General features: G+C 46.6%; 1 protein-coding gene across 1 annotated transcript in view; it reads left to right on the top strand.

The window, feature by feature from the left end:
- Positions 1-27,263, top strand: part of ACACA (acetyl-CoA carboxylase alpha) — a 297,952-nt gene that overhangs the window by 233,437 nt on the left and 37,252 nt on the right. The window contains exons 47-51 of the mRNA XM_015420510.1: positions 9,614-9,710; positions 15,145-15,241; positions 16,025-16,160; positions 23,081-23,258; positions 25,154-25,266. Of these exons, the coding sequence (XP_015275996.1) occupies positions 9,614-9,710; positions 15,145-15,241; positions 16,025-16,160; positions 23,081-23,258; positions 25,154-25,266 (621 nt within the window). The remainder of the gene's footprint in view (positions 1-9,613; positions 9,711-15,144; positions 15,242-16,024; positions 16,161-23,080; positions 23,259-25,153; positions 25,267-27,263) is intronic.

The following is a 27,263-nucleotide window of genomic DNA, read 5'->3' as shown; positions in this document are numbered from 1 at the left end:
TCTTTTTTATCCAAAATATCCTGGTATCTTAACGATTCTTCTCCCATATATACATTGGGTAAGGTAAATGCCTCTAAAGGTATAATCAGTCTTGATCTTTTAGTATAAAAGTTTTTATGTATAGCGGCCCATATCCAAAATATCCTGGTATCTTAACGATTCTTCTCCCATATATACATTGGGTAAAGTAAATGCCTCTAAAGGTATAATCAGTCTTGATCTTTTAGTATAAAAGTTTTTATGTATAGGGCCCCAAACCTTTAGTAATGCTGCTCTCAGCCAATGCTGCTTAAAAAATTTTTTTTTGAGAGCCTGCTTTTTCATACCACAGGAACTGCATCTTGATAACCCCGTGGTGGCCGAGGCAACCATGGTTCTCGACCATCCTCGAATTGTCAGCAGGGGTCTACCACCAATTCCCTCCGGCACAGGACCTCCTCTTCCTGTCCGACTCCCCTCTCCTGTACCACAACGTGCCATGCATGAAGTTGACTGCCTGGAGAATAGCGTCAACAGCTTTTCCACCCGCATAGCTAACGTTTTGGTAAATGCCAGAAAGCCTACTACGCGAAAGTCCTACCATTACAAATGGCAAAAATTCTGTTCCTCCTTGGATGATGATGCCCCTCGAGCCACCTCTGTGGGTCTCAAGAAAGTTTTCCAGTTCCTCCTGTCCCTCGCTGACTCGGGACTTTCTCACTCCTCGTTAAAAGTTTATTTGGCCACACTTTTGGCTTACCATGTTCAAGTTGACGGATGCACACTGTTTTCGCATCCGCTTTCAAAATGTTTTTTAAAGGGACTGATGCACCTTTTGTTGCATCAAAACTCCTGTCGTTCCCTAGGACCTTCCTCTAGTTCTTTGTCAGCTCACGTGGAAACCCTTTGAGCCACTAGCAACTTGCGACCTGAAATTCCTGTCATGGAAGATGGCCTTTCTGGTTGCTGTCACCTCTGCGGGGCGAGTTGGAGAAATACTGGCTTTTCGACACGACACACCTTACTTGTCCTTTTTGCCCGATGGTGTCCGAATCGTACCTGACATCTCGTTCCTGCCAAAGGTAGTGTCAGAGTTCCAGCTACAGGCAGAGGTCTTCCTCCTGGATTTGTTCCCGGCTCCAACATCCTCAGAGAACAGACTGTTACACACCTTGGATGTGAAACGTGTGCTCCTGTTCTACCTAAACAGAACCCGTCCAATGAGACGTGACTCCCAAGTGTTCGTCTCTAATGCACCAGCAAGGCTGGGGACTCGCATCACGGCTCAGCGCCTCTCAAGGTGGATTGCGGGTCTCATCCGCCTCTGCTACCTGATTGCCAAACAACCATTACCTGGCCCGATCAGGGCCCATTCAACTCGAGCTGTTGCGGCTTCCACTGCCTTCCTCCAGGGAGTTCCCCTAACGGACATATGCAAAGCCGCTGCGTGGGCCATGCCCTTCATAAGGCACTACGCCCTTCATAAGGCACTACGTACCTTCATAAGGCACTACGCCCTAGTGAAGAAAACGTGATACCTAGGAATTATAGTTACAAATAAATGCAGTGATTTATACGAAGAAAACTATAAAGTGTTGTTAAAAATACTAAACAGGACTTGGAGAAGTGGAAAAATCTGCAACTGTCCTTGATGGGCAGGATGGCAGCAATAAAAATGAATATATTACCAAGATGGATGTTTCTATTTCAAACCATACCTATACTGCAGAATCAAGCGTTGTTTAGAAAATTGGATAAACTGACAACTAAGTTCATCTGGCAAGGAAAGAAGGCGAGAATAAGGTTAAAAATGTTATAAGCAAACAATGTAACTGTACTCTTGGTATATACGTTATGTGTAGTAGAGTGTCTGTTCGTAGTGTGTAGATTTGTTTGTTGTAGATTATAAAAAAATAATAAAAGTGTACCTATGGGTACTTTAAAAAAAAAGAACTCTAATACAGACATGGGACGTCACATTCTATCTTCGGCTACACAGTAAGGACCTGCCAGCACCCTCCTCCAGGTAGGACACTGCTCGTTAATCTCCCATGGGTGTGAAGCACAGAGACCACATTGAAGATAAACAGGTTGCTTACCAGTAACTGGTGATCTTCGAGTGGTCATCTGTGCATTCACACCACCCGCCCTCCTTCCCCGCTGCTGTCAGCTTCTACACTTTTCATAGGGGTTGATTTGCGGCGGTTTGAAGGAACTGGTGGAATGTCCACGCCCACCCCTCTGGGCATGTGGTTCCTGCGCATGCCCGAGGTCTGGGCGCGAAAATCCGTTAAGAGCTTGCTACAATGCCGATCGATCCAGCGCGTGTGCACTAGATCCCATGGGTGTGAATGCACAGATGGTTTTATATTGCTGGCTATGCGCTGTAACAATAAAATTCATTCACAGATGACCACTCAAAGATCACCAGTTACAGGTAAGCAACCTGTTTTTATTGTTCCCAGCTGCTGAATATGCTGCCCTAGACTTCTCTGCCTTCCCCTACTGGCAGAAAACAAAATCTTTCCCCTTTCAGTCTGAGTTGTGTTACAGCCTCAGTTTAGTCAGGTTTGTCTTAACTGGCAGAGGGGCTAAGGTTTTGCAAGGTGCTCTGTTATTTTTTTGTTTAGGAGCTTAGGGATTGCAAGATTTATTCAGTGCTTTTTTTTTTGGAAAGAGTTTTATAGCTCTGTATTTTTTCACCATCTTGAAAGTGCTAAGGTTATGGTGTGGCATACCTGTTATTTACATTTTGACGGCTGTAAGGCGGCATCCCTGTGGGGCGGATGTAATATTTATTTTCCATAAGCACAGTGCTCTATTCTCTGTGCATATGTTATTAATAATAGTATTTTGCATTTGCACAGTGCACTAAAGGAGCTTCCAATCCATTATCATTGCTTTCATTCCAACAATCCTTCGTGGAAGGTTACTATTTCCAGGTGAGAGGAATGAGTCCAAGAAAGACTCACCTAAAGCCACCTGGTAAGTCCATAGCAGAGGCAGGATTTGAACTAGGTCTTCCTAATTTGAAGCTCTCAGTCCCTTGGCTGCTGCACCACAGGTGGAATGAGATTGGCGGTGAATATAGATTTTCTGGCAACTTTGGGGGGGCTAATATTTCTCTCCCCCTGCCACCCTTTCTCCCATTGTCTTGCCAGTAATTCATCCGGCTTGTCTTGAGCGTGTAGGTTCCAAATTGAGTGACTTCAGTTTTTAATTTAGTGGAAGCGTTAAGGGGAAGCAGATGATTCTCTGCGATAAGTTAAAGGAGAGATCTCCTAGGTGAAAAGTTAAAGCCGTTTATTAGGAGAGATAGTGCTGTGATATTCTTCAAACTGACGCTCGACACGAGGCCCGGAATCGAAACGATCAGCTCTGGACTTGGCGATGAAGAGATAATTTTGAAATGGATGGTCACATTTTACAGCGGGGGGCCAAGGAGGCGAGGAACATTAGAACATAGTAATTTCAAGTTTGGGCTTGATAAAACGCTTTCCATCCCGCCGGAGTCAGCAGAGGTTGGCTTGCTCGGATCTCCACTTTTAATTGCTTTTGCACTTGGCTTTGCCGAGCCAGAAGTGCTTGTTCAAAATTATAGCATTGCAAAAGAGGCCGCCACCAAAGCCAATCGTTTTTTCTTTCTTTTTTTCTTGGAGAGAGGAGGCAAAATGCAAGAAGCAGAGTGCTGCGGCTTCCTTTGCTCTGCGGTAGGAAATATCCAGATAATGAGGTTCAAAGGCCAAAGTTGGCAATAAGGTCATACCTCCTGATACAAAAGTTGACCTGGCTTTGCTTTGTTCTGTTAATAGGCTCTGCAGATTTTTTTTGTTTTAAGTGCACATTAGGCAGTGATGGAGGCCACTGAGAACCGAACCCAGGGTTTCTGAGCTCCGGATGGGGGCTGGAGATCTCCTGGAGATCTCCCGGAATCTCACCAGACTAAATAGATAGCTTATTTACTTATTATTTATTTATTTCAAACATTTATTCCACTTCTCCTGGAGAAAACGGCTGCTTTGGAAGGTGGGCTGCACGGCATTATACCCTCTTGTGGTCCCCCCCCCAACCCCCAGCTCCACCCTCAAATCTCCAGATATTTCTGAACCTAGAGTCGGTGACCGTAATAGAACCTGTCTTCAGACACGACCGCTTGGGTCGAGGCCTGCACAGGTAGCATCCTTGTCCTCCGAAAGTTCATCTGGCGCTTTCGTTAATGGCCAGACAAAGACCTCTCATTCTGTTCAGTGTTTGGCTGATTTATTTAGTGATCTTTTTCCTGTGGCTGGTGGCTTGGGGGTTTCTTGTGTGTGTTTTGGTAATTTTAGTTGATAGCATCAAATTATTTTAAGCAGAAGTTTTAATTCATTGTTACTCTATTTATTTACTTCATTCATCCCCTGCCTTTCTCTCCAGTGGGGACCCAGAGCTGCTGGTGTTGTTCTCTCCTCCCTTTCCTTCTCGTCAAGGACCCTGTGGGGCAGGCGGGGTGGAGGGAGAGAGGCTGGCCCAAGGTCAGCCAGGGAGCTCCCACGGCAGAGTGGGGACTCGACCCCCTCGGTCTCCCACACCCATATCTGACACTCTATCCACTACCCCTCCTTGGGTTTACTACCCACTTTGATTAATTTTATTTAGAAAAGAATCCAATTAAGAATAATTGGATTACATAAGAACATAAGAGAAGCCATTGTTGGATCAGGCCAATGGCCCATCCAGTCCTACATTCTGTGTCACACAGTGGCCAGAAATCCCAGGTGCCCTCAGGAGGTCCAGCAGTGGGTATTAAATAAAATCCTGGGTCCTCCTTCTTGGTCGTGTTGTCATGTGACAGATGTAAAGAGCTAGCATAGAGAAAGGGGGGGGTAGAGAGAGACCGTGCATCCTTCTTGGATTTTACAGTCATGTACAAAATGCAGCTGTGGTTTTGATGACTTATGGAGCCAAAGAGTGGGCAGGACTAGAAGTTTATGATATGGGGTGCAGAAATGTATTTTGTGTGTGTGTGTGTGTGTTGTGTGTGTGTAAAGTGCTAGGAGTTAAAAGCAATGGCACATACTGTCATAATCATGAGAGAGAGGGAAGGGAAGGCTTTCCAAATCATCTGGAAAAGAGAAGAAAATGCAGAAGGGGGTGGGTCAGCAAGAAGGAAGTGACATTCGCCTAGCTGTGGAATGCTGTGCAGGATTTCACCCTTCTAAATCCATTGAAATCAACGGGCTTAAAAGACTTAACTCACGGTTAAGAAAGACAATTACAGCAAGAATACACAGAAAAAGCAGCCCAAGATTCTGATCTGATGCCCCTGCTGGGGCAAAAGGGGGTGGCATTTCAGGATGGCACAACTATTGTGTACAAAACCATCCAAGGCAAAGTGTGTTTGGCACTTGCTATTCGTTACTTGTTTAGTTCCTTTTGCATCCTACCCTTTTGTCAAACAAGGAGCTCAGGTTGGCTTCTGTGGGATTCTCAGGAAGGCTCCTGTGACCTGCTCCCTCCAACCGTAACCTGCTTGGGAACCTTTTAGATATCAAGACAAAACTGTTTGATCCCCCCCCCCGAGCATTTAACTGAGATGTCTCACCCCCTAATTGCTAGTGCACTGAAGTAGTCTGCTTGTTTATCTTTTTAAAATTTCAGTTTAATTTTGTTTTGATGCTGCCTTGACCTTATTAACCTCCATGGCAGGTTTGTTACAGATGTTGTAAATGCAGATGGTACAAATTTGTTGTTTTACTTCATGTACCCCCCCCTTCCTTCACAATGGGAACCCAAAGTGGCTTACGTCCTTTTCCTCTCCTTCGTTGTATCCCCACAACAGCCCTGTAGGTAGGTTATGCGGTGTGGCTGGCCCAAGGCCACTGAAGCGAGCTCCCATAGCAGTGTGGGGATTCAAATCTAGGTTTCCCAGAGCCTAGTCTGACATTAATCACCACACCACGCTGTCTCTGGGAACACATGAAGTTGCCTCGGATTAGCAGGGTGCAAAACGGTACCCGCTTTCATGACACCAATGATCCCCTTTCCCGTTGATTCTTGCTCAGTATGCGTCAACCGCTCGAAAGCTGAAACGTGTCCCCCACCCATTGGAGATGCTGGGGATTGAACCTTGGAGCCTTCTGCATGTAAAGCAGGGGATCTCCCACTAAGCTATGGCTGCTCCCCATAAAATGACTCCAATTAAATATATGAAGCGGCCTTTAGCATCTCAGGTGGCTGGTCCGTCTAGCTCAGGATCGTCTTCTCTGCCAGGCAGACTCCCTCCACGGTCACAGCACCGGCTACAGAGAATCCTTTAACTGGAGATTGAACCCTGGGATCCTCTGCGTGGAAAACCTGGGCACTAACAATGAGATGTTGGTCCTTCTCAAAATACCATTCCATCTTTGCAAATTATCTACATCATCTTATTACCAAAACAGAGGGCAAAGGGGCGGTCAGATAAGCTTGCTTTGAAAAAAATAATAAAGCACATGCATGTTGACATGTGAACAGTACTTGAAGAATCAGTGCCTTTAATGACTTGGCTGCCTTTTGACAAATGTTTGCAATGAAAGGAAGAAAAACTCAGCCCGGTAGAGTTATTTATTTAAAAGCAGGCAAATTCCCTTTTGCTCCCTGAATCCCATCGTTTAACAATAAATGATGCCTTCTGCTGATAAATGGCTCTCTTTATGCAGACGAGCAAATTAAAGAGGCTGTTATGGCTGAGGGCGGACAGACGTTTCTTAATATGCATCTCTTCATGCAATTTGTTTGAAGCTTAGTATCACGTCTGGGAAAGGCCTTCTCTGAGTGAGGGTGTATGGGGGGGGATGCAGCTCTGGGGGGTGAGACGGGGTGGTCCATACAAAGTGCCAGTCACAAACAGAACCGCTAATGTCTTGTAAATTGAGTAAAGCTAGCCAAGCCTCCCATAACCCTGTTAAAGCTTACCACTCTGGCCTGCTGGTGTGGGGAGGTTTGTTTCCCTGCTGTTCCTGCCACTGACAAGCAGTGTTCCCTCTAAGCTGAGTTAGTGTGAGCTAGCTCACAGTTTTTTAGCCTCCGGCTCACACAGTTTCATCCTAACTCAGGACGGATGGCTCCAGTGCCTACTAATTTATGCAGTAACCAAATCGCTCGCTCACAACCTTAATGCCAGTCACTCACAAAGTGGAATTTTTGCTCACAAGACTCCACAGATTAGAGGGAACATTGCTGACAAGAGTAAAGTCGGTGGAGCACAAGGCAAAGCTTTGCCTGACATTCCTCCATTCAAGACCCGCCCTGACTGCAATCTGCAGTTTAAATGTCAGTGTGTATAAATTCAGCACCCTGACCCGCATGGCCCAGGCTAGCCGGATCTCGTCAGTTCTCGGAAGCAAAGCAGGGTCAGCCCTGGTCAGTGTTTGGAGGGGAAGCCACGGAGAAAGTCTAGGGTTGCTATGCAGAGGCAGGCAAGGGCAAACCACCTCTGAACATCTCTGGCCTTGAAAACCCCAACGGGGTCGCCATAAGCCGGCTTCGAAGTGTGCGTGCACACAAAAGCTCACACCTTGAATAACACTTTGTTGGTCTTAAAGGTGCTACTGGACTCTAACTTTTGTTCTGCTGTGACTTGACGTAGGACAACAAAAACAAGAATTTGCCTCCTCTCGCTTTACCCACAAATGTGGGTAAAGCTAACTTGTGGCTACCCATAACATACAAATGGAGGCTTCACCAGAGTTAATTTTCCTTCTGCTAACTTGAACTCTAAGCCCAGGGCTAAATCGGAGCTAGGATTGTGTGGTGAAAGATAAGTCCAGTTAAACCGCACGCCTGCATTCTTATGCACAGGTAACCAGAACCATTCTAAAGCCAACCGTTCTTTTATCCTGCCACATGCGGGAAGAAGAAGGGGCCAGGTGTGCATGTCAGCCAGGGCTTGTGCACATTTTTATTTTAGCTGCTCTTAAGTTGGATGTCAGACTGCAGCCTTTTTTTCACCTCTAACTACCCTGATAGTTTCCAGAACAGCACAGGGTCTCAAGGCAACTTATGGTGGAAAATGCTGTCAGGTCGCAGTTGACTGATGGCGACCCCAGCACCATAGACTTCCTTGGTGGCCTCCCATCCAATGTTCCCCCTAAGCTGCGGAGTCTTGTGAGCAAAAATTCTACTTTGTGAGCTGCTGGCAGTAAAGTTGTGAGCCAGCGATTTGGCTGCTGCATAAATTACTGCATACATAAATTACTGCATAAATAAACTCTGAAAGCCATTCTTCCTGAGCTAAGACAAAAATGTGTGAGCTGGAGGCTAAAAAACTGTGAACTAGCTCACACTAACTCAGCTTAGAGGGAACACTGCTCCCGTCCACGTACTAACGAGGGCTGACCTTGCTTAGCTTCCATGATCAGATGAGGTCATTCTAGCTTGGACCTGGTCAGGGCACCTTATAGAGTAACAACTCGTGGTACCAACTACACACACACACAGAGAGAGAAGAAGGGAAGAAACATTGGAAAGTTACTACAAAATGTGTCCAGAAGGTTGTGTGGTCCAAGAGAAGTGTGCCTTGCATTATACTGTGGAGCTCCAATTATACCCCCTAAGAGCATTACACTCACTAGATAAAGACCTACTGATGGATCTTCAACCAAGAAGCATTCAATGAACTTTGACCAGAGCCAGAGCTTTTTCGGCTCTGACCCCGGTCTGGTGGAACACTCTTCCAGCTGAGATCCCGGCCCTGTGAGATTCGTCACAGTTCTGCAGGGCCCATAAAACAGAGCTGTTCCACCAGGCCTATGGCTGAAGTCTCTGACAGATTAAAATGACAGCTCTGTCCGACCGGACACTTGTCCCCTCTTTTCCCTGCCTCTTACCAGTATTGATGTGACCAAATATTTCCCTGATAAGGTTAGTTGTATTGTTGTGCACCATCTGTTTTGTTACGATTAATATGATTAGTATTAGATTAGAATTGTAAGAAGTTTTTAATTAAAGAACTGTTTAATTTAATTTATGATTGTTATTGTTATTATAAAAATGTTGCTACTCGTCCTGAGCCCTGCAGCAGCAGGGGAGGGCAAGTCATAAATTAAATAAATAAATAAATAAAAGTTCTTGTAGATTTCCCGGGCTGTATGGCCGTGGTCTTGGCATTGCAGTGTCTGACGTTTTGCCAGCAGCTGTGACTGGCATCCTCAGAGGTACAACACAGAAAGATGGAGTTCCCCAGGCTGTGATATCCTGTCCAGACTGTGCACAATCCCACCTACATTGGTGAAGACCGCTCCTAACTGGTATCGGGTTTGGCAAAGCAAGTGCAGTAGTGTGGCTAAGTTTCTGCTGGGGGCAGGAAGTTCCTTCAAGTCACAGCCAACGTATGGTGACCCCTCATGGGGTTTTCAAGGCGAGAGACTTTCAGAGGTGCTTTGCAATTGCCTGCCTCTGCGTAGCAACCCGGGATTTCCCTGGCTGGTCTCCCATCCAAATACTGACTGGAGTCGGCCCTGCTTAACTTTTGAGATCTGACAAGATCAGGCTAGCCTGGGCCATCCAGGTCATTCAAGAAGGACAATCACTTTCTGTACCATGCTGGCCTTCCCTGTATAATTTTGCCACTCCTGATAGTTTCCTCTCTCTCTCTCTCCTTTATGTTTTGTAGCTCAAAAGGGCCAGTGGCAAAGTGGTTTCTTTGACTACGGCTCTTTTCTGGAAATCATGCAACCCTGGGCTCAGACAGTTGTGGTTGGCAGAGCCAGGTAAGTATTAATAACATGCTGTTACACAGAATCACATACGTTATGTTGTCGGACTGACATCCTTGTAAGGTAGGCCAGTAGTACTACCCATGCAAGTACGAATGGGAGCAAAGCAAGTGCCTGGCTTAAGGCTACCAAATGAGTTCATGATGGACACAAGTAGCAGAGTGAGAAAGAACTGGAAACTCAAAGTACATTGAGAGAAACCCAGAAGTGGTATAAGAAAGAAAAGCAAGACTTAATTTTCAGATCTGTCTGTCTTTCTTTCAATATCTAAGAACTGATAAATGAAACTTCCGTATTCTAAATAAAGTTTTCTGGGTGGCCTTCAACAAAAACCTTCACTTTCCCCAGGTAAATCAAGGTGTGTTGGTCTGAAGCAACAGGACAAAGTTAGAGTCCAGTGGCACCCCCCAGTTGAACTGAAACAGACGATAGCCAGGAATTAAGCTTGTCATTCTTTTGATCTGTTAAAAAATGTGTCCTAATTATTTTGCATGCTAATTTAACAAACTACTCCTATATATACAACTATGATATGTAATTCCATTTCATCATCTGATGAAGTGTGCATATACACAAAAGCTCACACCTTGAATAAAACTTTGTTGGTCTTAAAGGTGCCATTGGACTCTAACTTTGCTCTGTTTCCCGAGGTAAAGTGAATGGTGGGAATAAAAACAAAGTTCCCCCTTTCCCTCTGAACGAGGGAATGGCATGGAAGGAAATAAAGAGATATTACTGGGGTGGGCTACAAGACATGCACAGCCCCACCTTGGACTTTATTTCATTGTCATGCTAGGTTGAGCCAGAACGTTGGACGAATCTGACAGGATGCAAACCAGTTTGTTGTAGTGGTCAGTATTAGACTTACGTCCTGGGAGATGTAAGTTCAAAGCCCTACTCTCGGTTCTTTCACACACGCGAAATAATGCACTTTCAGTCCACTTTCTATTCACTTTGCAACTGCATTTGACTGTGTGAAATAGCGAACGGTTGTTGAAGTAGATTGAAACTGCATCGTTTAGCATGTGTGAAACACCCTTTAAACGGTTGTTGAAGTGGATTGAAACTGCATCGTTTAACATGTGTGAAACACCCTTTGTCTTGGTGGGTATTCAGTTGACCTTGAGCCGGTCACTCTCACTCAGTTTAACCTACCCCACAGGATTGTTGTGAGAACAAAACAGAGGAAGGGAGATGACCCTTAGTTCGTTGGAAGAATGACAGGCTAGAAAGACGGCATCTGGAGCTGATAGCTTTGTCTTTTTAACAGGTTGCTTTTTAACAGGTTATGTTTCCCATAATAGTCTCCCCAAGCAGATTATGTCAATAAGCAGAGACATCCCCTACCACCCCTTTCAAGATTTTAATCTAAAAAGATAAGACACCAAAAGGGGAGAGGGGAAGGAAATTGTTTGAACAATTTGAATTTTTATAATGTTTTATACATTTTTTAAACAAAGCAAGCTGATCTTCCCCTAACAATGCTCTTGCTTGGTTGAGAACCGTGGAGTTGTCCAGTGATTTTTATTCCTCTAACCAGTTATAGAGGCCAAGGGGTCCTTCCCTTTTCTCCTGCAATCTCCGGACAACTGGCAGTTCTGAGGGGGGGGGGAATAAACCACCAACAGGACTGATTTGTTTCAATCACGGTGGCTCTCTAGGACACACACACACACACATATATGTACTCTTCCGGGATTGTTGCTGTAAGTGCTGCCAAAACTCATCTTTTTGTATGTATGTTTGGAATAGACATGCCACTGGCCGTAAATTCTCTCTTTTTTATTACACCTTGGCACCTTGTCGGGGGACATACAATAAAACAAGATGTAGCATCTTCCTGGGCCATCCCTGACAAAAATTTATACAAAGTCTAATGGAAAACAGAAGTTGCTGGCCGAGTCTTGTTTCTCTCTCCTCACCCGCCTACTATACACATTTCTAAGTTCAATAAATAACAGTAATACATGGGATAAAGATGTCCTTTTATGAGCTCAAATGAACCCGGTGCTGCCGCTTAGGATGGAGCCGGCAGCGATATCTTTCCCAGCTGGATTCTTCAGGTTGGAGGGAGCCCGTGCAAACTCTGTGGCTTTCATTGAAAACCTTGTTTGGGCAACCCAAAGGGGTTTAGGGATTTGCCTTTGGAGTCCCTTGCAGAGGAGAAAGCTGATGACCTGAGACACCATCTCAAAAAGCAAGGAGTTTTCACCTGTTGGTGCAGATGAATGGCTTCAGAGCATTTTCTAAGGTTACCGTGTTGCATAAAAGGGAGAAGGAGAAGAATCCTCGAGTCAAAACTAATTCACTGGTTTTATTTCTTTTTGTTTATGTGCCACTTTTCTCCCATATGGCTTACATCATTCTCCTGTATTTTATCCCAACAACAAGCCTGTGTGGTAGGCTTGGCGGAGAGTGTGCAACTGGCCCAAGGCCACTCAGCAGGCTTCCATGGCAGGGCGGAGAGAATTTCAACCGGGTTCTTCCAGCTCTTAGTCTGATGCTGCAGCTGCTATTCCACATTTCTGGCTTTCTCGGTTTCACAAGCAGGAGTCTACTTGTGTCAAACTTTCTGGCTTTACCTGTCAGGTTCCACAACCAACAACTGAGTACACGCTTGTCAGAAAGGTTATACTTTATTGCAGAGCTACAGATGCACTAACATGGTCACTGTTAAGAATTGAGACGTTTCTACAAGCACAATGGGATATAGGGTATTCGTATGCACCCCTCCCCCCATTCATAGGCCAATTGGCCTGACTCCCGCACGCGGCAGAAGGGGCCCCAGGCCGTTAGAGCCGAAGCTGGGAATCGAAAGCTATCCCAAGCTATGATGCCCAGTTACATGCAATCTACAAGGTCAGTGATAATGAAGTACTACAGAAGCAAAGAAGGAATGCAGCAGCGGCTGGTACACAGGTCAGGCAAATGAACCCCAGCCCATAAGCATCATGGCAGCATAGCTGACATTGCTAAACCTTGAATGGAAACCCCTCCTCGCTTGGACTAAGGATCCATCTAGTCCAGCTTCCTGTTTCCAGGCATCACTAGTCCCCTGTAAATTGTGTGAGTTGAGATTTTAGCAGGTATTTAGGGGAGCAGAAGTTCCATGATTGTGGGGAAGCCACTCAGAATTGTCACTGCTTGTTTGAATTTGGGTCACTGGTGTACAACTTAGAAGGTGCTCTTTCGTGCTCTGGATGGTTTGTGCTAACTTAAAGGGATGAGGTGGGCTCTGAGGCCCACTTGTGCTGCAGGGGTGGTGGAAGATCAGGGCAGGGTTGGTGCTGAAGGGTTGGTAGGGCACCTGCTTTGCACGCAGAAGGTCCAGGGTTCAGTCCCCAGCAGCACCTCCAGTTGTAAAGGGTCAGAGCTCCCTTCGTCAGGTACAATTGGAATGGAGATCTTGGAATCCTTTTAATCTAGTCAGAAGGTGGAAGGGATGTTGTGAAGAATGCTTGTAAAGGATGCAGAGGTACCACACACATTGTAATCTGCTTGATCAGCGCAGAGGGGAAATGCTTGGGGGCAGAAAATGAGCATCTCAAGTGAGAAAAGAATCCTGTGTTCCTATTCAGTCCTGAGGGGTCCATTATTCTGAACTTGTGAATGAATTGACTTTTAGCAATCAATCTCTTGCTGTGATCTCCCCTTGAAGCTTCTTTGTTTGAGGACTGCCACTCTTAGGTCATAGATCAAGATGGGTAGCTGTGTTTGTCTGTAGCTGTACAAAAGAGCAAGAGCGTAGTAGCACCTTATAAAGACTAGCAAAACGTGTGGTACAGTGTGAGTAGTGTGTCACTGCTCACTACTTCAGATACCAGGGATTGAAGATAGATTGATAATAGATAGTCATGTTAGTCTGTCTGTAGCAGTAGAAAAGAGCAAGAGTTCAGGAGCACCTTAAAGACTAACAAAATATGTGGCAGGGGAGGAGCTTTTGTGAGTTACTGCTGAAGAAGTCATCTGAAGAAGTGAGCAATGACGCAGGAAAGTTCCTCCCCTGTCCCATATTTTGTTAGTCTCTAAGGGGCTGACTTGGCCACCTGAGGAGCTGCGGTGGCTCAAGTGGTTAAGACGCTGAACTGCAGGCTGTGGAAGGTCAGTAGTTCAGCAGTTCGAGACCCGGCTGCCGCATGATGGAGTGAGCTCCCATCTCTAGTTCCAGCTCCTGCCAACCTAGCAGTTCGAAAGCAAGAAATTGCAAGTAGATAAATAGGTACCACTTTGGTGGGAAGGTAACAGCGTTCCGTGTGCCTTGGTGTTTAGTCATGCCGGCCACATGACCACGGAAACGTCTTCGGACAGCGCTGGCTCTTCGGCTTTGAAACGGAGATGAGCACCGCAACCCTATAGTCGGATTCGACTGGCTTTCGAGCAAGGGAACCTTTACCTTTAAGGGGCTCCTGGACTCTTGGCTCTTTTCCACTGCTACAGGGGTGGAAGAGATACAAAACCAAGTTAGGTATCTGAAGAAGTGGGCAGTGACTCACGAAGGTTCCTGCCCTGCCACAAATTTTGTTAGTCTTTAAGGTGCTCTTGGACTCTTGCTCTTTTCTACTCTCAGGTCAGCAATGGAATGACTTGGAAGATTAAAATGTTCTTCCACTGGTTTTTGAGTGAAAAAATGGACATAAATCCAACAGTAAAAACCCAAACACTCAAAAGCCAGAGGGTATCTGACAGAGGGAGCTTTGGCTCGCAAAAGCTCATGCGCTGAAAATCCTGTTGGTCTCTGAGTTGCTACAGGACTTGAATCTAAATGTTTGCAAAATACCCTTCATAGGAAGAACTATTGGTGAAAAGCAATCCTAAACAGGCATACTCAGAAGTAGTTCCCACATTTCTCAGGGGAGTTTGGTCCCTGGAAAGTGTCCGTAGGAATGCAGCCTATTCCTTTCAAGCAGACAGACTTTTGTTAGCCAACTGAGACGCTGATGGTTTGGAACACATGAAGCTGCCCGGTACAAAGTCAGACCATTGAGTGGTCTGGGCCAGTACTGTCCACTTTGAGTGGCAGTGGTTCTCCAGCATATGAAGCAGAGTCTTTCTGCCTGATATCTGAGATCCTTGAATTGGAGATTGAATCCAGGGGGGGATTGAATCCAGGGATTTCTGCATGCAGAAATGTGTGCCCTGGCGCACCCCCTCCTGAAGAAGTCTGTTTCCTTTGTCTTTGCCATTACAAAGATGTGCTGAAAATGTTCAAGCCGTGCATATGGCCGATTGCTTTTATGATGATTATCTGTGTATTGCTTTGTGCCTCTCCTGTACGTGTTGTCTCTCTGGAAATATGACTTCATTAAGGTTTGTGACCTGGTCAAATAAAGTTTAACTAAGATACCTGAGCGCCCTGCTGCTGTAGCTGCTGCTGCTTTTCAAGTTTTGGGGGCATGGTGGCTTATGGGGTGATCCACTTTGTTCCCAGGCTTGGTGGAATACCTGTTGGAGTCGTGGCTGTCGAAACCAGAACAGTGGAACTGAGCATTCCTGCGGATCCTGCAAATCTTGATTCAGAAGCGAAGGTAGGCCTTTTGTGGGCACTTTTCTGAAAATGAATGGTCTTTGGAGGAGGGGCGGTGGAAGTGATATAAAACCAAGTTAGGTGATTTCATGGAGACCAGGGGTCCCCAACCTTTTTGACCCTGTGGCTACCTTTGGAATGCTGACACAGATTGGTGGGCAGGGTCTTTTTCCTGGGGGAGTGTGCTGGAATGGAGTTACGGAACCTCGTTGACAAGACTCTTTTAAAAATCTTTAAAATTTCACGAGCTTTCAGTATATAGATTGAAAACTTCATTTTCCTCTTGAGAGTTTCGGCACCTCTCTCTCTTTCTCTCTTTTTAAAGAAGCCCCAGTGGACACAGGCACAAAACGACTGCCACAGACTGGCTGCTGCAGGAGGGGGGGGGGCAACCACAAAATGTCTGCCGCAGCTTACCTTCATTCACATGGTGAAGTCCCTTGTTCTGTAGTGGCAGCTGCTGCCAAGGCAACACCTTAAAATCTGTACAGCCAATCAGATCTCCAGCAGCCAGTCAGAAGCCTTTGCTGGGCAAAAGCCCAACCTGATCTTGCCCACTTTCTAAAAGCACTTGAAGAGCACCAGGAAAGGTATTGGTGGGGGCCCACAGGCATCGAGTTGGGTACCCCTGATGTAGACCAGCTATTTTGGAGGGTGATGATGCATGCAGACTTTTATGCTACAGAGAGTGCATTGCCAAAAGAACCAGGATGACCGCAAATTCTCATCTACGTTGCGATAACAATTGCTTCAGTAACAGCACAGGTGTTCCCCTTCACAACAGATCATTCAGCAGGCTGGCCAGGTGTGGTTCCCCGATTCGGCCTTCAAGACAGCACAAGCCATCAAAGACTTTAACCGCGAAGGGCTCCCCCTAATGGTCTTTGCGAACTGGAGGGGCTTCTCCGGAGGCATGAAAGGTGATTATTCCAAAACTGGGGTCGCCTTAAAAATACAGGGATGGACAATTAAAACACAACTGGATGCTGTGTGTGTATATGGGGCAGATTGATATGAAAGAGTCGGCTGAGGAATTGGGGGTGGTTTGGTGGGAACTGCTAAGCTAATGTCAGCCGAGGACCAATGGATTCAGCAATACGAAACCGAACAAAAGTCCAGTAACACCTTAAAGGCTAACAATGCTTGAATGTTGAAATAAATGTTGTTAGTCCGTCATGACAGAATTTTTGAAGAAGTCCACTGCCACCTTAAAGACTAAGATGCCTGTCCCTTTGCCAACATTCAGCAATGCAGACATGGCTGACAAAAAAAATACTTAAAGAAATAGGGTTGGATCCGGCCAGCTTTTTCACTCTGTCTCACTCAATTCCCTCTCATGCTGCAGTTCCTGTCCTGTATGGTTTTTATACACACCAGTCCCATAATTCTCAGCATAGCCTTTTTTGTGATCTAAGGAGATTCCTCCCCCCTCTGTAATCGTTGTCACCACATGTAAAGTGGGTTAGATCCAACCCACATTTTGTCCAGTTTGGAGTATGAGCTTGAACAGTAACCAGCAGAAGCCGCAAGCTTTTAGAGGTTTCAGGATCAAGCACTGCCGAGGGAGTTGTGGGTCGTACACAGGAAGGTGGGAATCAGCCCTGCATAGGATTCGTGACACCTGTTTGGCCACCAGGCTCTGTGGCTTCGTGCTAAGGGAGAGAAGGCACTTGATGTCGTCACAAAAGGAGCGTGGCCAAAGATGGAAGGGGGTGGTGTTCAAATGGGCGTCTAGGTTTCTACGCTGCCTTTCCTAAGTCCAAAGCTGTTCACAAGTATTGAGAACAGTTGCCAGTGAGACGGCCAGGAAGAGGAGGGAAGGATTTACAGGCTTTTCTGCCGGCAAGAGATTTTTTCTTTTCCTGACTCTCACTCCTGGGGTCTTCACTAGAGCTGGTTACCTGGTTAATGGGAACCACTCTCTTCCAGCTAATGATGACAGTAGTCTCTTTACTGTTCCTATCTGCAGTATGGGGATGATAACACTGGCCTGCCTTACAGGGTTGTCGTGAAGGCCACAACAAAGATATACGAGAAGTGCTTTGGAAACCATAAAATAAGTAATAAATATGTAACCTGCATCATGTTTTCTTTATACGAAGTGGTCCACGTGTGTTATATTGTGGTCCAGGTAGGGTAGGCCAGCATGATTAACTCAGTCTTGCGGGGGGGGGGGACACACGACTGTGCCAGAGAAGAAGGCCACGGCCTGATGGTCTCTCCAGCTCTTAAATTCTAGGTGGCATTACCAGGTGGATCTAGCTGATCTTTCAGGAGAGAGTGCGGCAAGCAAGTGCCAACCAAAAGTCCTTCTAGCATCCCATGAAATACTTCAGAGGATGGTGGAGCCCAAAGAAAAACGCCTCATCCCCCAGTTGGTAATCTAGAAGGGTCTGGCGTGGTGTTCTGGGAGGAGATGCTCTCTGTGCCCAACATTGCCAGGTGTAGGAGCCCAGGCAGGAAGTCAAGAGCGCATCAATCTTCCCACGCTCCTTGGAGAGGTGCTTTAGATTCTGGTTTCGATGCTGGCTGGCCAGGCACTTTGGGGGAGGCAGAAGGTGGAGGGGGGGAGGATTAAGCAGGGAGTGAAAATAAACAATTATACCACCCCTCAGTGCGCCTAAGAACACAAATACATGCATATGTACACACACACCCCGCCAAGGAACGGCTGCGCAGTGGGTAAAATGACTCCAAAATTGTGTGTAATGAGTAGGAAAAGATTAGAGACGGCTCTTGCGACGTTGAGAATTGACATTAGCGGAGGGGGTGGGTAGTGGAAAAACTCTTTACAAGTCAGCCTAGGAGGTCTAATTTAAGTCATTGCGTGTGAGTGTCTCCGTACGTGTGGGCTTGTGTGTGTATATATTTATATATGCACTTTATTTATCGTATGGATTTTTTTTAAAAAGGCGTACCGAGAGGCAAAAGGCTGCCTTCCACCAAATGAGCTTTTTTTTCCTGCCTGCTAGGCTATTCAACATAATGCAAAAATTAAATTATTTTTTTTTTTTTAAGAATGCCTTGAATATTTAGATGGAGGGAAGCAGTTTATTTAGACGAACCGCCAGTGACCCACAACAGCGAGACATCAAGCGTGAAATTTGCTCGAAATTAGCACCGGGGTCTCGAGCTCAGCGTGAATAGGGTTGATAGGATGCAAATCCCAAAGATATTAAACCGCCTCGCTGGCAGCGCTATGGGGTCGCTCTCGGTTGGTTTTTCATGTTATACTTATTATTTTTCCCCCACCCCCTGGGACAGGTTATAAATAACAATAATAATATATAAAAAAGGAATGGTTATGAGACACTGTAGCAGGAAGGAAAAGGCCTTTAAGGGGGGGGGGGGAGACGGGACCCATCTCTGATTACCTGCATGTTTGTATCGTGGTAGAGCCCGATCTTAATGGATTTGGGAGGCTTTTTATGGAAGTGCGATGGATGTACCGCTTCGTGTTTGTGCATGAGTGTATCTGTGGTTCCTTTCTCTTTTTTTTGTTTAACTTAAGGGCTTCAGCTGAGCCACTGAGGTTGATTCCAATTTTGAATGTGCCTAGAATCGGTGGAAGTGGTGAGAGAGAAAGAGCTTGAAAGAAGGGCTGCGAAAGAATCCCAGATGCCTGGCCCCCTAGGGTGCCTGGGACATTGACCCAGTGGCAACAAGGCAGTGGTATTAATTTGATACACTTAGTGCCACCAATGTGAATGGCACTTTGCAGAGTGCAAGAAGGCCGGTCCCTGCCCCCAGGAGCTCGCAATATACCATTTGAGATGAGGGAGATGATAAAGGAGGTGGAACTGGGGTGCCACTGAGAAAGAATTCATTTCAGTTATGGGGCTTAGCTTCAGAGGGGAAGGGGGAATAAAGGGGTGTCTCAAAATAAGAAAAAGAAGTTAACACTGTGGACGGGGCGGGGGGGGGGCTGTAGCTCAGTGGAAGAGCCTCTGCTTGGCGTGCAGAAGATCCCAGATTCAATCCCCAGCATCTCCAGTTAAAAAGGACCTGGCAGGAGGTGGTGTGAGGGACCTCCGCCTGAGACCCTGGAGAGCGGCTGCCAGTCTGAGCAGACAAGACAGACTTTGATGGACCGCCAGGGGTCTGATTCAGTCTAATGCAGCTTCATATGTTCGGGTGACCTGATGACCCGTTTGTGCCTGGCCACCCACCACCTGCTGAGATTCTTGCAAAAGACATGAGACTGGGTGGGCCTTGATTGTGATCTGGCAGAGAACTTCTCTTGCTCTTAGGCAAGAGTTGCAGACTCAGGATCATGTGACTCAGGTCAGTTGCACGTTATCTGTTAAGTGATCCTGAGTATGCACTCTTGTTTTGTGTGCTTGAAACCCACGGGTGCATCCTGAGGAGCCTAGTAAGCCACGGAGTCAACCTCGCAAGAGTAGTGTCAGCCCTCTTCAGGTGTTGACTCCTTGTGGAATCCTAAACACGGTGATGCCCGTGAACTCATTGAGCTTAGAGAGGTGGTAACTGCTTAGATCCTGCCAATCCAGCAGTTCGAAAGCAAGAAATTGCAAGTAGATAAATAGGTACCACTTCAGTGGGAAGGTAACAGCTTTCCGTGCGCCTTGGTGTTTAGTCATGCCGGCCACATAACCACGGAAACTTCTTCGGACAGCGCTGGCTCTTCAGCTTTGAAACGGAGATGAGCACCGCAACCCTAGAGTCGGATTCAACTGGCTTTCGAGTAAGGGAACCTTTACCTTTAACTGCTTAGAATTGCAGTGTTAGCTCCTACAGTGCAGAGGTTTATTTTGGGAATCGCTACCCTGCCCTTCTATCAAAGCAAGCACTCTGTGTGGTTCACAAAAGAGAGAGAGAGAGAGAGAGCGCAACTGCATGTCAAGCAACAGCAGACAGCTATAAAAGCAGTATAGCTGCCTGTTTCCTTTTCATTAATGACTCCCACTTTATGGAATGGACTTTCTGAGGAGGTGAGAAAGGCACCAACCTCGGAGGTTTTTAGAAATAAGTAAAGCATCTAAAAGATTGTGACCTGCAAGCAGTGTTCTCTCTAAGCTGAGTTAGTGTGAGCTAGCTCACAGTTTTTTAGCCTCCAGCTCACAGATTTTTGTTTTAGCTCAGGAGGGATGGCTCCAGAGCAAACTAATTTATGCAGTAGCCGAATTGCTCGCTCACAGCTTTAATGCCAGTAGCTCACAAAGTGGAATTTATGCTCACAAGACTCCACAGCTTAGAGGGAGCATTGCCTGCAGGTACTTTGGGTGGGGTAAAAAAATTTTTAATTAATTATTCTGTTGTTTTTAAGTATAGAGTGTAAGCTGCCTTGAGCCGCAGAGAGGCAGAGTATAAATATTCTAATTAGTAAACAACACCCTAAAATCCTGAATGTCGGGAAGCAACAAAAGGAAGGTAAACACTATAAAGTGACAATAAATAATCCAAAAGCTGTAAATCTGGGTCCATCAAAGAGAGCAGAATAAAATTTAAGATTAAAACCAGCAACCGGCAATAAAATGAAGTAAAAATCAGTGTGGGGGAGGGAAAGATGCACAGAGGGGGGCACAATTTGGATGTCCCTTTGCACAGCTGCCTCCATAAAAATGTATTTTTTACAGATCAGCAGAAGTCCAGGCCTGAAGGGGCCAAACTGGATTCCTGGGGCTGAGGTCAGGGATTGTGGCCCATGAATCTAGTAGCCACAGAACTTGGGGCCATCGATGCATCGGCATGAATAACATGCTTGGAGCTCAGCTGGGACTTTGATTTATTCCTCCCGCCCCAACCTCCATGCCTTCCTTTGTGTGTGTCTTCTCTTTTGTAGCCATCCAGAGGATGTTGTCTTCCCCCCCCCTCGCTTGTCCTGCTTCCTCAGAGTAAAATATTTGCTCATGGCAGGAGTGAAAAATGCCACGCTAATTACGCAATTATTTTATTATGGAGCACTACTACAAAAACGTCTCCTAAAGAATTAATTTGGTAAAAATAATTTGAATCAAGCAATTATTTTCTTAACACTGGAATTAGCTGAAAGGAGCTTCAAGTGGTTTATTGCTAGCACTACATAATAAAATGATTGTTTAATTAGCAATACATTTGTCATTCCCTTTATAAAAAAATAAAGATCTTTGCTTTCATCCAGGGATGGCATTTTGTTAAAAGTTTCTTCTCTTTCTTCTCTTCCAACATTTTTAGATGCCCTATTTATGTTTATCTGATGGTAGCACATTAGCAGTCTTTGAAATCTTTTCAAGAGTTATACACAATGGCTTTTTAAAAGCATTAAAAAAACATGCATTTTTTATTTCCTGTGATCAGGTGTAAATAAATGTGAAGCTACAATTGTGACTAATAGAAAGCATGTAGTTAACACTCGAGAATCAGTGTGTTTTCCCCACCATTTACTGAGTCGGGCCACTGGTCCATTTTGTCCTGAGATCTTGCTTTCACTGGAGATGGCATGGGTTGGTCCTGAGACCCTCTGCATGCAGATGCTCAGCCTCCAAGCCTTCCTGTTATTCATAAACTCCAAGTCCCTTACATTTTTCCTTGCTTCTCCCAACGACTCTCAGAAGCAAAATAGAAGCATGCAAAACCAAGCAGCTGTCTACCAGGTTGCAGAATTTTGTGCAAGCTGTAGAATTTATCTGCTTGGTGCAGGGTTTGGGTTATCTTAGAACAACCCCCATGTGTGTTTGGAAACTGCTCATGCCAGATTAACCTGATCAGAATCGATTCTGATTCTAGGTGACCCCAATAGACCGGGTCCGTCAAACACAGGAGTTCTCTGGTGTGGCCGCACAAGTTATTGAACTGTGTTCTGGGTTAGGAAACAATGCTTTTAGAAAGTCAAAGGAGAGGCATACTTTTCTGCTTCTAAATGCTCCAGTGCTTGCTGGTCCCCCGTTCCATTAAAATTAGTGGCACAGGTGCCAAGGTGTCAGTCCGTGGTTTGGCCGATGGTGCTGGTGGAAGGGACGTTGGCAGGCAGACTATGGGAGGAGGGTGCCTTGGAGCTGGACGGCAAAGGGTGTTTTTAGAAGCCAGTCACTGGTCCTGCTACAGGACTTCTTCCCTGGTAAAGGGGTGGAGGCCAATGTTCCCTCTAAGCTGTGGAGTCCTGTGAGCAAAAATTCTCCTTTGTGAGCTGCTGGCATTAAAGTTGTGAGCGAGTGATTTGGCTACTGCATCAATTAGCTTGCTCTGGAGCCCTCCTCCCTGAGCTAAGACAGAAATGTGTGGGCTGGAGGCTAAAATTCTGTGAGCTAGCTCACAGTAACTCGGCTTAGAGGGAACATTGGTGGAGGCACCATAACTCAGTGGCAGAGTGCACGTTTTGTGCACCTAAAGGCCTCAGGTTCAGTCCCCAACATCTCAAACTGCAGGGTCTCTAACAGCAACTGTGGGAAAGGACAAAGAGCATCCCAGAGAGCTGCTGCCTGCCTGCTCCAGCAGTCCTGGTCTATGACAACCAGTGCCGGTGTGTGTGTGTGTGTGTGTGTGTGTGTGTGTGTGTGTGTGTGTGTGTGTGCTCTGAGAAGCCACTGGGTTCTCCAAGCTATTTGTGCACCCTTTCCTTAGAGGCAGCACCCAGGTTTTTTTGTTTGTTTTCTTGCTGTCAAGTTGCAGGTGACTTTTGGCAACCCCGTGGGGTTTCCGAGGCACGAGGCACCCAGAAATGGTTTGCCATTGCCTGCCTCTGCGTAGCAACCTTGGACTTCCCGGGCGGTCTCCCTGCTTGGCTTCTGAGGTCTGATGAAATTGGGCTAGCCTGGTCTAACCAGTTCAGGGCAGCAATGGGGTAGGTTGGCATTTTGCTGTCTGGTCTTGTTTTAATAATTCTTGTACTGTTTTTCCACAGACATGTATGATCAGGTGCTGAAATTCGGGGCCTACATCGTGGATGGCTTACGGGAATACAGGCAGCCTGTCCTGGTGTACATCCCTCCCCAAGCAGAACTGAGAGGAGGCTCCTGGGTGGTGATCGATCCCACCATTAACCCTCGACACATGGAGATGTACGCTGACCGAGAGAGCAGGTAATGCCTTCTGCCTTGTGCCTCATCCATCGTGTGCACCTCCGAGATTCAAGCACTGAGCTGGGTACACTGGTAGTGAGCCTAATGGCTGGAATCAGCTGCATAAGGGCCTGTCTGTCTTCACCGGGCTCTGCTATGACCACGGATAAAGTGGGGGGGGGGGATGTCCAATGTTTAAAGCCGAAAGGGGGCAAGAAGAGCAGAGTCCATCCTTTTGCCCTGCTTCTCGTGGTGCTTGTAGAATTATACCATCAATATGTTTCAGGACTTTGCAGGTATGAGAAAAGAAACAAAGCAGAAGTCTAGTGGCACTTCAGTGGCTAACATCAGCATTTATTCCTGTGTGAGTTTTCGTGTAGTCAGAACTCACTTTCTTAGATGCAATGGAAACAGAAAATCATTTACCTCATTTTCAGAAAGCTGCAGAAGGGAAGGGGGAAAGGGGGAGAAGTTGAGCAAAGACAGGTCCAGGGTTGTAAATCAGGTGTGATTCTCTTATTTATTTTAATTTATACCCAGCCCTACCCCAGGAATGGGCTCAGGGTGGCTCACAACAAAATAACGGCAAACAATAAAAACAATAAATAGCAACAGCAGATAAAACCAAAGCCCATGCCTCATATTGGGCAGGAATAATTACCCCAAGAAATTCCAGTGCCCAAGTAATATCCAGAACAGCAAGGGCACTAGGAAAGGGGTCATGGACGCGGCCATGGACGGGGGACCAGATTGGTTGAATGCCTGCTGCTTCAGCCAAAGGCCTGGTGGAACAGCTCCATTTTACAAGCCCTGCCGAACTGTAGGAGGTCCTGCAGGGCGCTGATCTCAAATGGGAGCATGCTCCACCAGGCTGGGGTGAAGGCCGAAGAAGCCCTCGCCCTGGTCAAGGCTAAGTGGACATCCCTTGGGCCGGGGACCACCATTATACATAAGAGAAGATGAGAGAAGGCAGAGGTTTTAGCTGTTTCTCATATGCTGAAAACAAACAAGAGTGCGATAAAGTAGGGTAAATAGCAAACTAATTAAGGAAGAGGTCGTTTGAAGCTTGAAAGAATTAAGTGACATCAGTACAGGGCTATGGTATGATAGGACAGTCGATAGACGTTTCTAAAATAAGAAGAGAAATGCCCTGCTGTAAGGATCTTGCAATCTAAAATTTGGCATAAGAGAGGAAATAAGAAATAATTAATAATTATCATAATTAATTAATAATTATTGTACGGCATTGTGTGGAGTATAGCCAGGAGATCCTAAGAGTGACCAGCAGCCTTAAGTTCTAACTCTTTTAGCGTTATGCACCACTAGGTGAGCTAGACTTATTTTGTGGGGCTGAGAGAGCTGTGACTGGCCCAAGGTCACCCATCCGGCTGCATGTGGAGGAGGAGTGGGGAATCAAACCTGGTTCTCCAGATCAGAGTCTGCGGCTCTTAACGACTACACCACACTGGCTCTCAGGGAGGAAAGAAAAGGGGGGGGGAGGGGATTACTCTTAATATCGCATAATTACTGCCAATGTTCCCTCTAAGCTGAGTTATTGTGAGCTAGCTCACATTTTTTAGCCTCCAGCTCACACATTTTTGCCTTCGCTCAGGGAGGATGGCTCCAGAGCAAATTAATTTATGCAGCAGCCAAATCGCTCACTCACAACTTTAATGCCAGTAGTAGCTCACAAAGTCGAATTTCTGCTCACAAGACTCCACAGCTTAGTGGGAGCATTGATCCCTGCTTCTATTTTCCATCCCTATCCTAATAATTCCTCGCACAGAATTTTCTTCCCCACATCTGCGGCATCTAGACTTCACCGTCACGGGGCCTTTCCCCTCGGGAGTAGCGTGTCCCTTCCAGCACAGTCTGCCTCGCCACCTGAAAGGATCTTCCTTCCTCCCCTGTTTTAGAGGCGGGGTCCTGGAACCTGAGGGGACCGTGGAAATCAAATTCCGCAAGAAAGACTTGGTGAAGACAATGAGACGAGTGGACCCCATCTACACACGCCTGGCAGAGCGACTCGGTAAGCCCTGCAAAGGTTGTTTTCGTGCTGGTGAACTCATCTCGCTCACCTCTAATGGAAGCGTGAACTGGCTATCTTCGATGTGGTCTCTGTGCTTCACACCCATGGGATCTAGTGCGGACGCGCTGGATCAATCGGCGTTGTAGCAAGCTCTTTAACGGATTTTCGCATGCCCAGAGGGGAGGGCGCGGACATCCACCATATTAGCCATGCATGGGCATCTATGTTCATGCATTGAAACTCAAGTGAATTTTCCTTGCAGGCAGGTCAGCTGCAGCGGCCATCATCCGGCTGACTCTGCCTCCTACAGCAGCCGTTTTGTGGCTGCGCTGTGACCACATCGCGTCAGGATTGCGAAGGGGCCCACAGACTCAGAAAGGTTAGGGAGCCCTGGATTAGATTATCAGAAAACAGGCCATTGTCTGATTCCAGCATCCTGTTTCCTCCAGCGGTCGGCCTGCCGCTGCTCAGATTTTCACCAGCAGGGCCTGGAAGCGACGGCCCTCTCACCCTGACTCTTTGCCTCCCACACCAGGTGTTCAGAGACAAGAGTGCCCCTGAACACAGAAGTACCCCTTTGCTGTCAGGGCTAGTAGACCAAACCTCTGTGGACTTGTCTTTAAGACATAGCTAAGCTTCTGGCAGTGCAGTCCCACACAGGCAGTCCCTGCGCACCTCGGAAAATTAAGAGCAGAATAAAGATTATCATTGGAGTCCAGTGGCACCTTTAAGACCAACGGATTTTTATTCAAGATGTGAGCTGTAAAATGGGGACCAAAAGCGGTCTGTGTTGTTCTCCTCTCTTTTTCGTCTTCACAACAAACCTGCAAAGTAGGGCCACGTTCAGACTGGCAGTTTGGCCCGACAGGCAAACGTTTCAGGAGCGTTTTAGTAGCTGGTTAAAGGGGCGGGTTCACACAGGCACATGTTTCAGGTGTCCCCCCAGCTGTACTCAAGCCATCTTGTGCTGCTTCCCTCCCGAGTTCAAAAGATACCTTGTTAAAGTGGTAGCAAACTGTGTATAGAGCGCGTTGATTCCGGTTCCCTGAGTGTGAATGCAAGCGCTGCTAAGGCGGGAACAACCCACAGTCATTGGTAATAGGCACTGGCTGTGTCTGCGGCCAGGCGCCATTGGCACCTGCGCAATCCTGCCCTATTTGCCGCTGTGCCCATGTGCATGGGCGCATGCAGCCCAGCACAGAAACAGCTGCTAACAGGCTGCCAGGGCAGCCCAACAGTGTGAATACTCCCTTGCGCTTCCTCCACGGTATCCTCCCGCTTCATTTGCTGCGGTGTGAACGGGAATACCGCAACCAAGCCGTTCCAGGTCTATTCCGGGTTTTCTTTGCCACAACTCCCTAGCGCTTCAAATTGCCAGTCTGAACTCTGCCTAGATTAGGCTGAGAGTGTGTGACTGATGAAAGTCACCCAGCAGGTTTCCGTGGCAGAGCAGGGATTTGAACTGGGATCTCTCAGATGCTAGTTATGATCGAGGCTTACAAGATTATGCCTGGGATAGAGCAGGTAGAGAAAGAAGTACTTTTCTCCCTTTCTCACAATACAAGAACTCAATGAAATTAATGAGCAGTAGGTTTAGAACAGATAAAAGGAAGTACTTCTTCACCCAAAGAGTGATTAACACATGGAATTCACTGCCACAGGAGGTGGCGGTGGCTACACGCATGAACAGCTTCAAGAGGGAACTGGATAAACATCTGGAGCAGAGGTCCATCAGTGGCTATTAGCCACAAGATATGAATAGGACCTCTCGGTCTGGGGCAAGTGATGCACTGTATTCTTGGTGCTTGGGAAGGGGGGGCAACAGTGGGAGGGCTTCTAGTGTCCTGGCCCCACTGCTGGACCTCCTGATGGCACCTAGTATTTCTGGCCACTGGGTGACACAGAATGTTGGACTGGATGGGCCATTGGCCTGATCCAACACTGGCTTCTCTTCTGTTCTTATGTTCACTCTAACCACTGTATCACACATGACCACT

This window comes from Gekko japonicus, unplaced genomic scaffold (genome assembly GCF_001447785.1).
Source record: "Gekko japonicus isolate JY-2015 unplaced genomic scaffold, Gekko_japonicus_V1.1 scaffold534, whole genome shotgun sequence".
NCBI classification, from domain to species: Eukaryota; Metazoa; Chordata; class Lepidosauria; order Squamata; family Gekkonidae; genus Gekko; species Gekko japonicus.
Note: the sequence above shows the minus strand (reverse complement) of the source record. Positions and strands in the feature narration are given on the sequence as shown.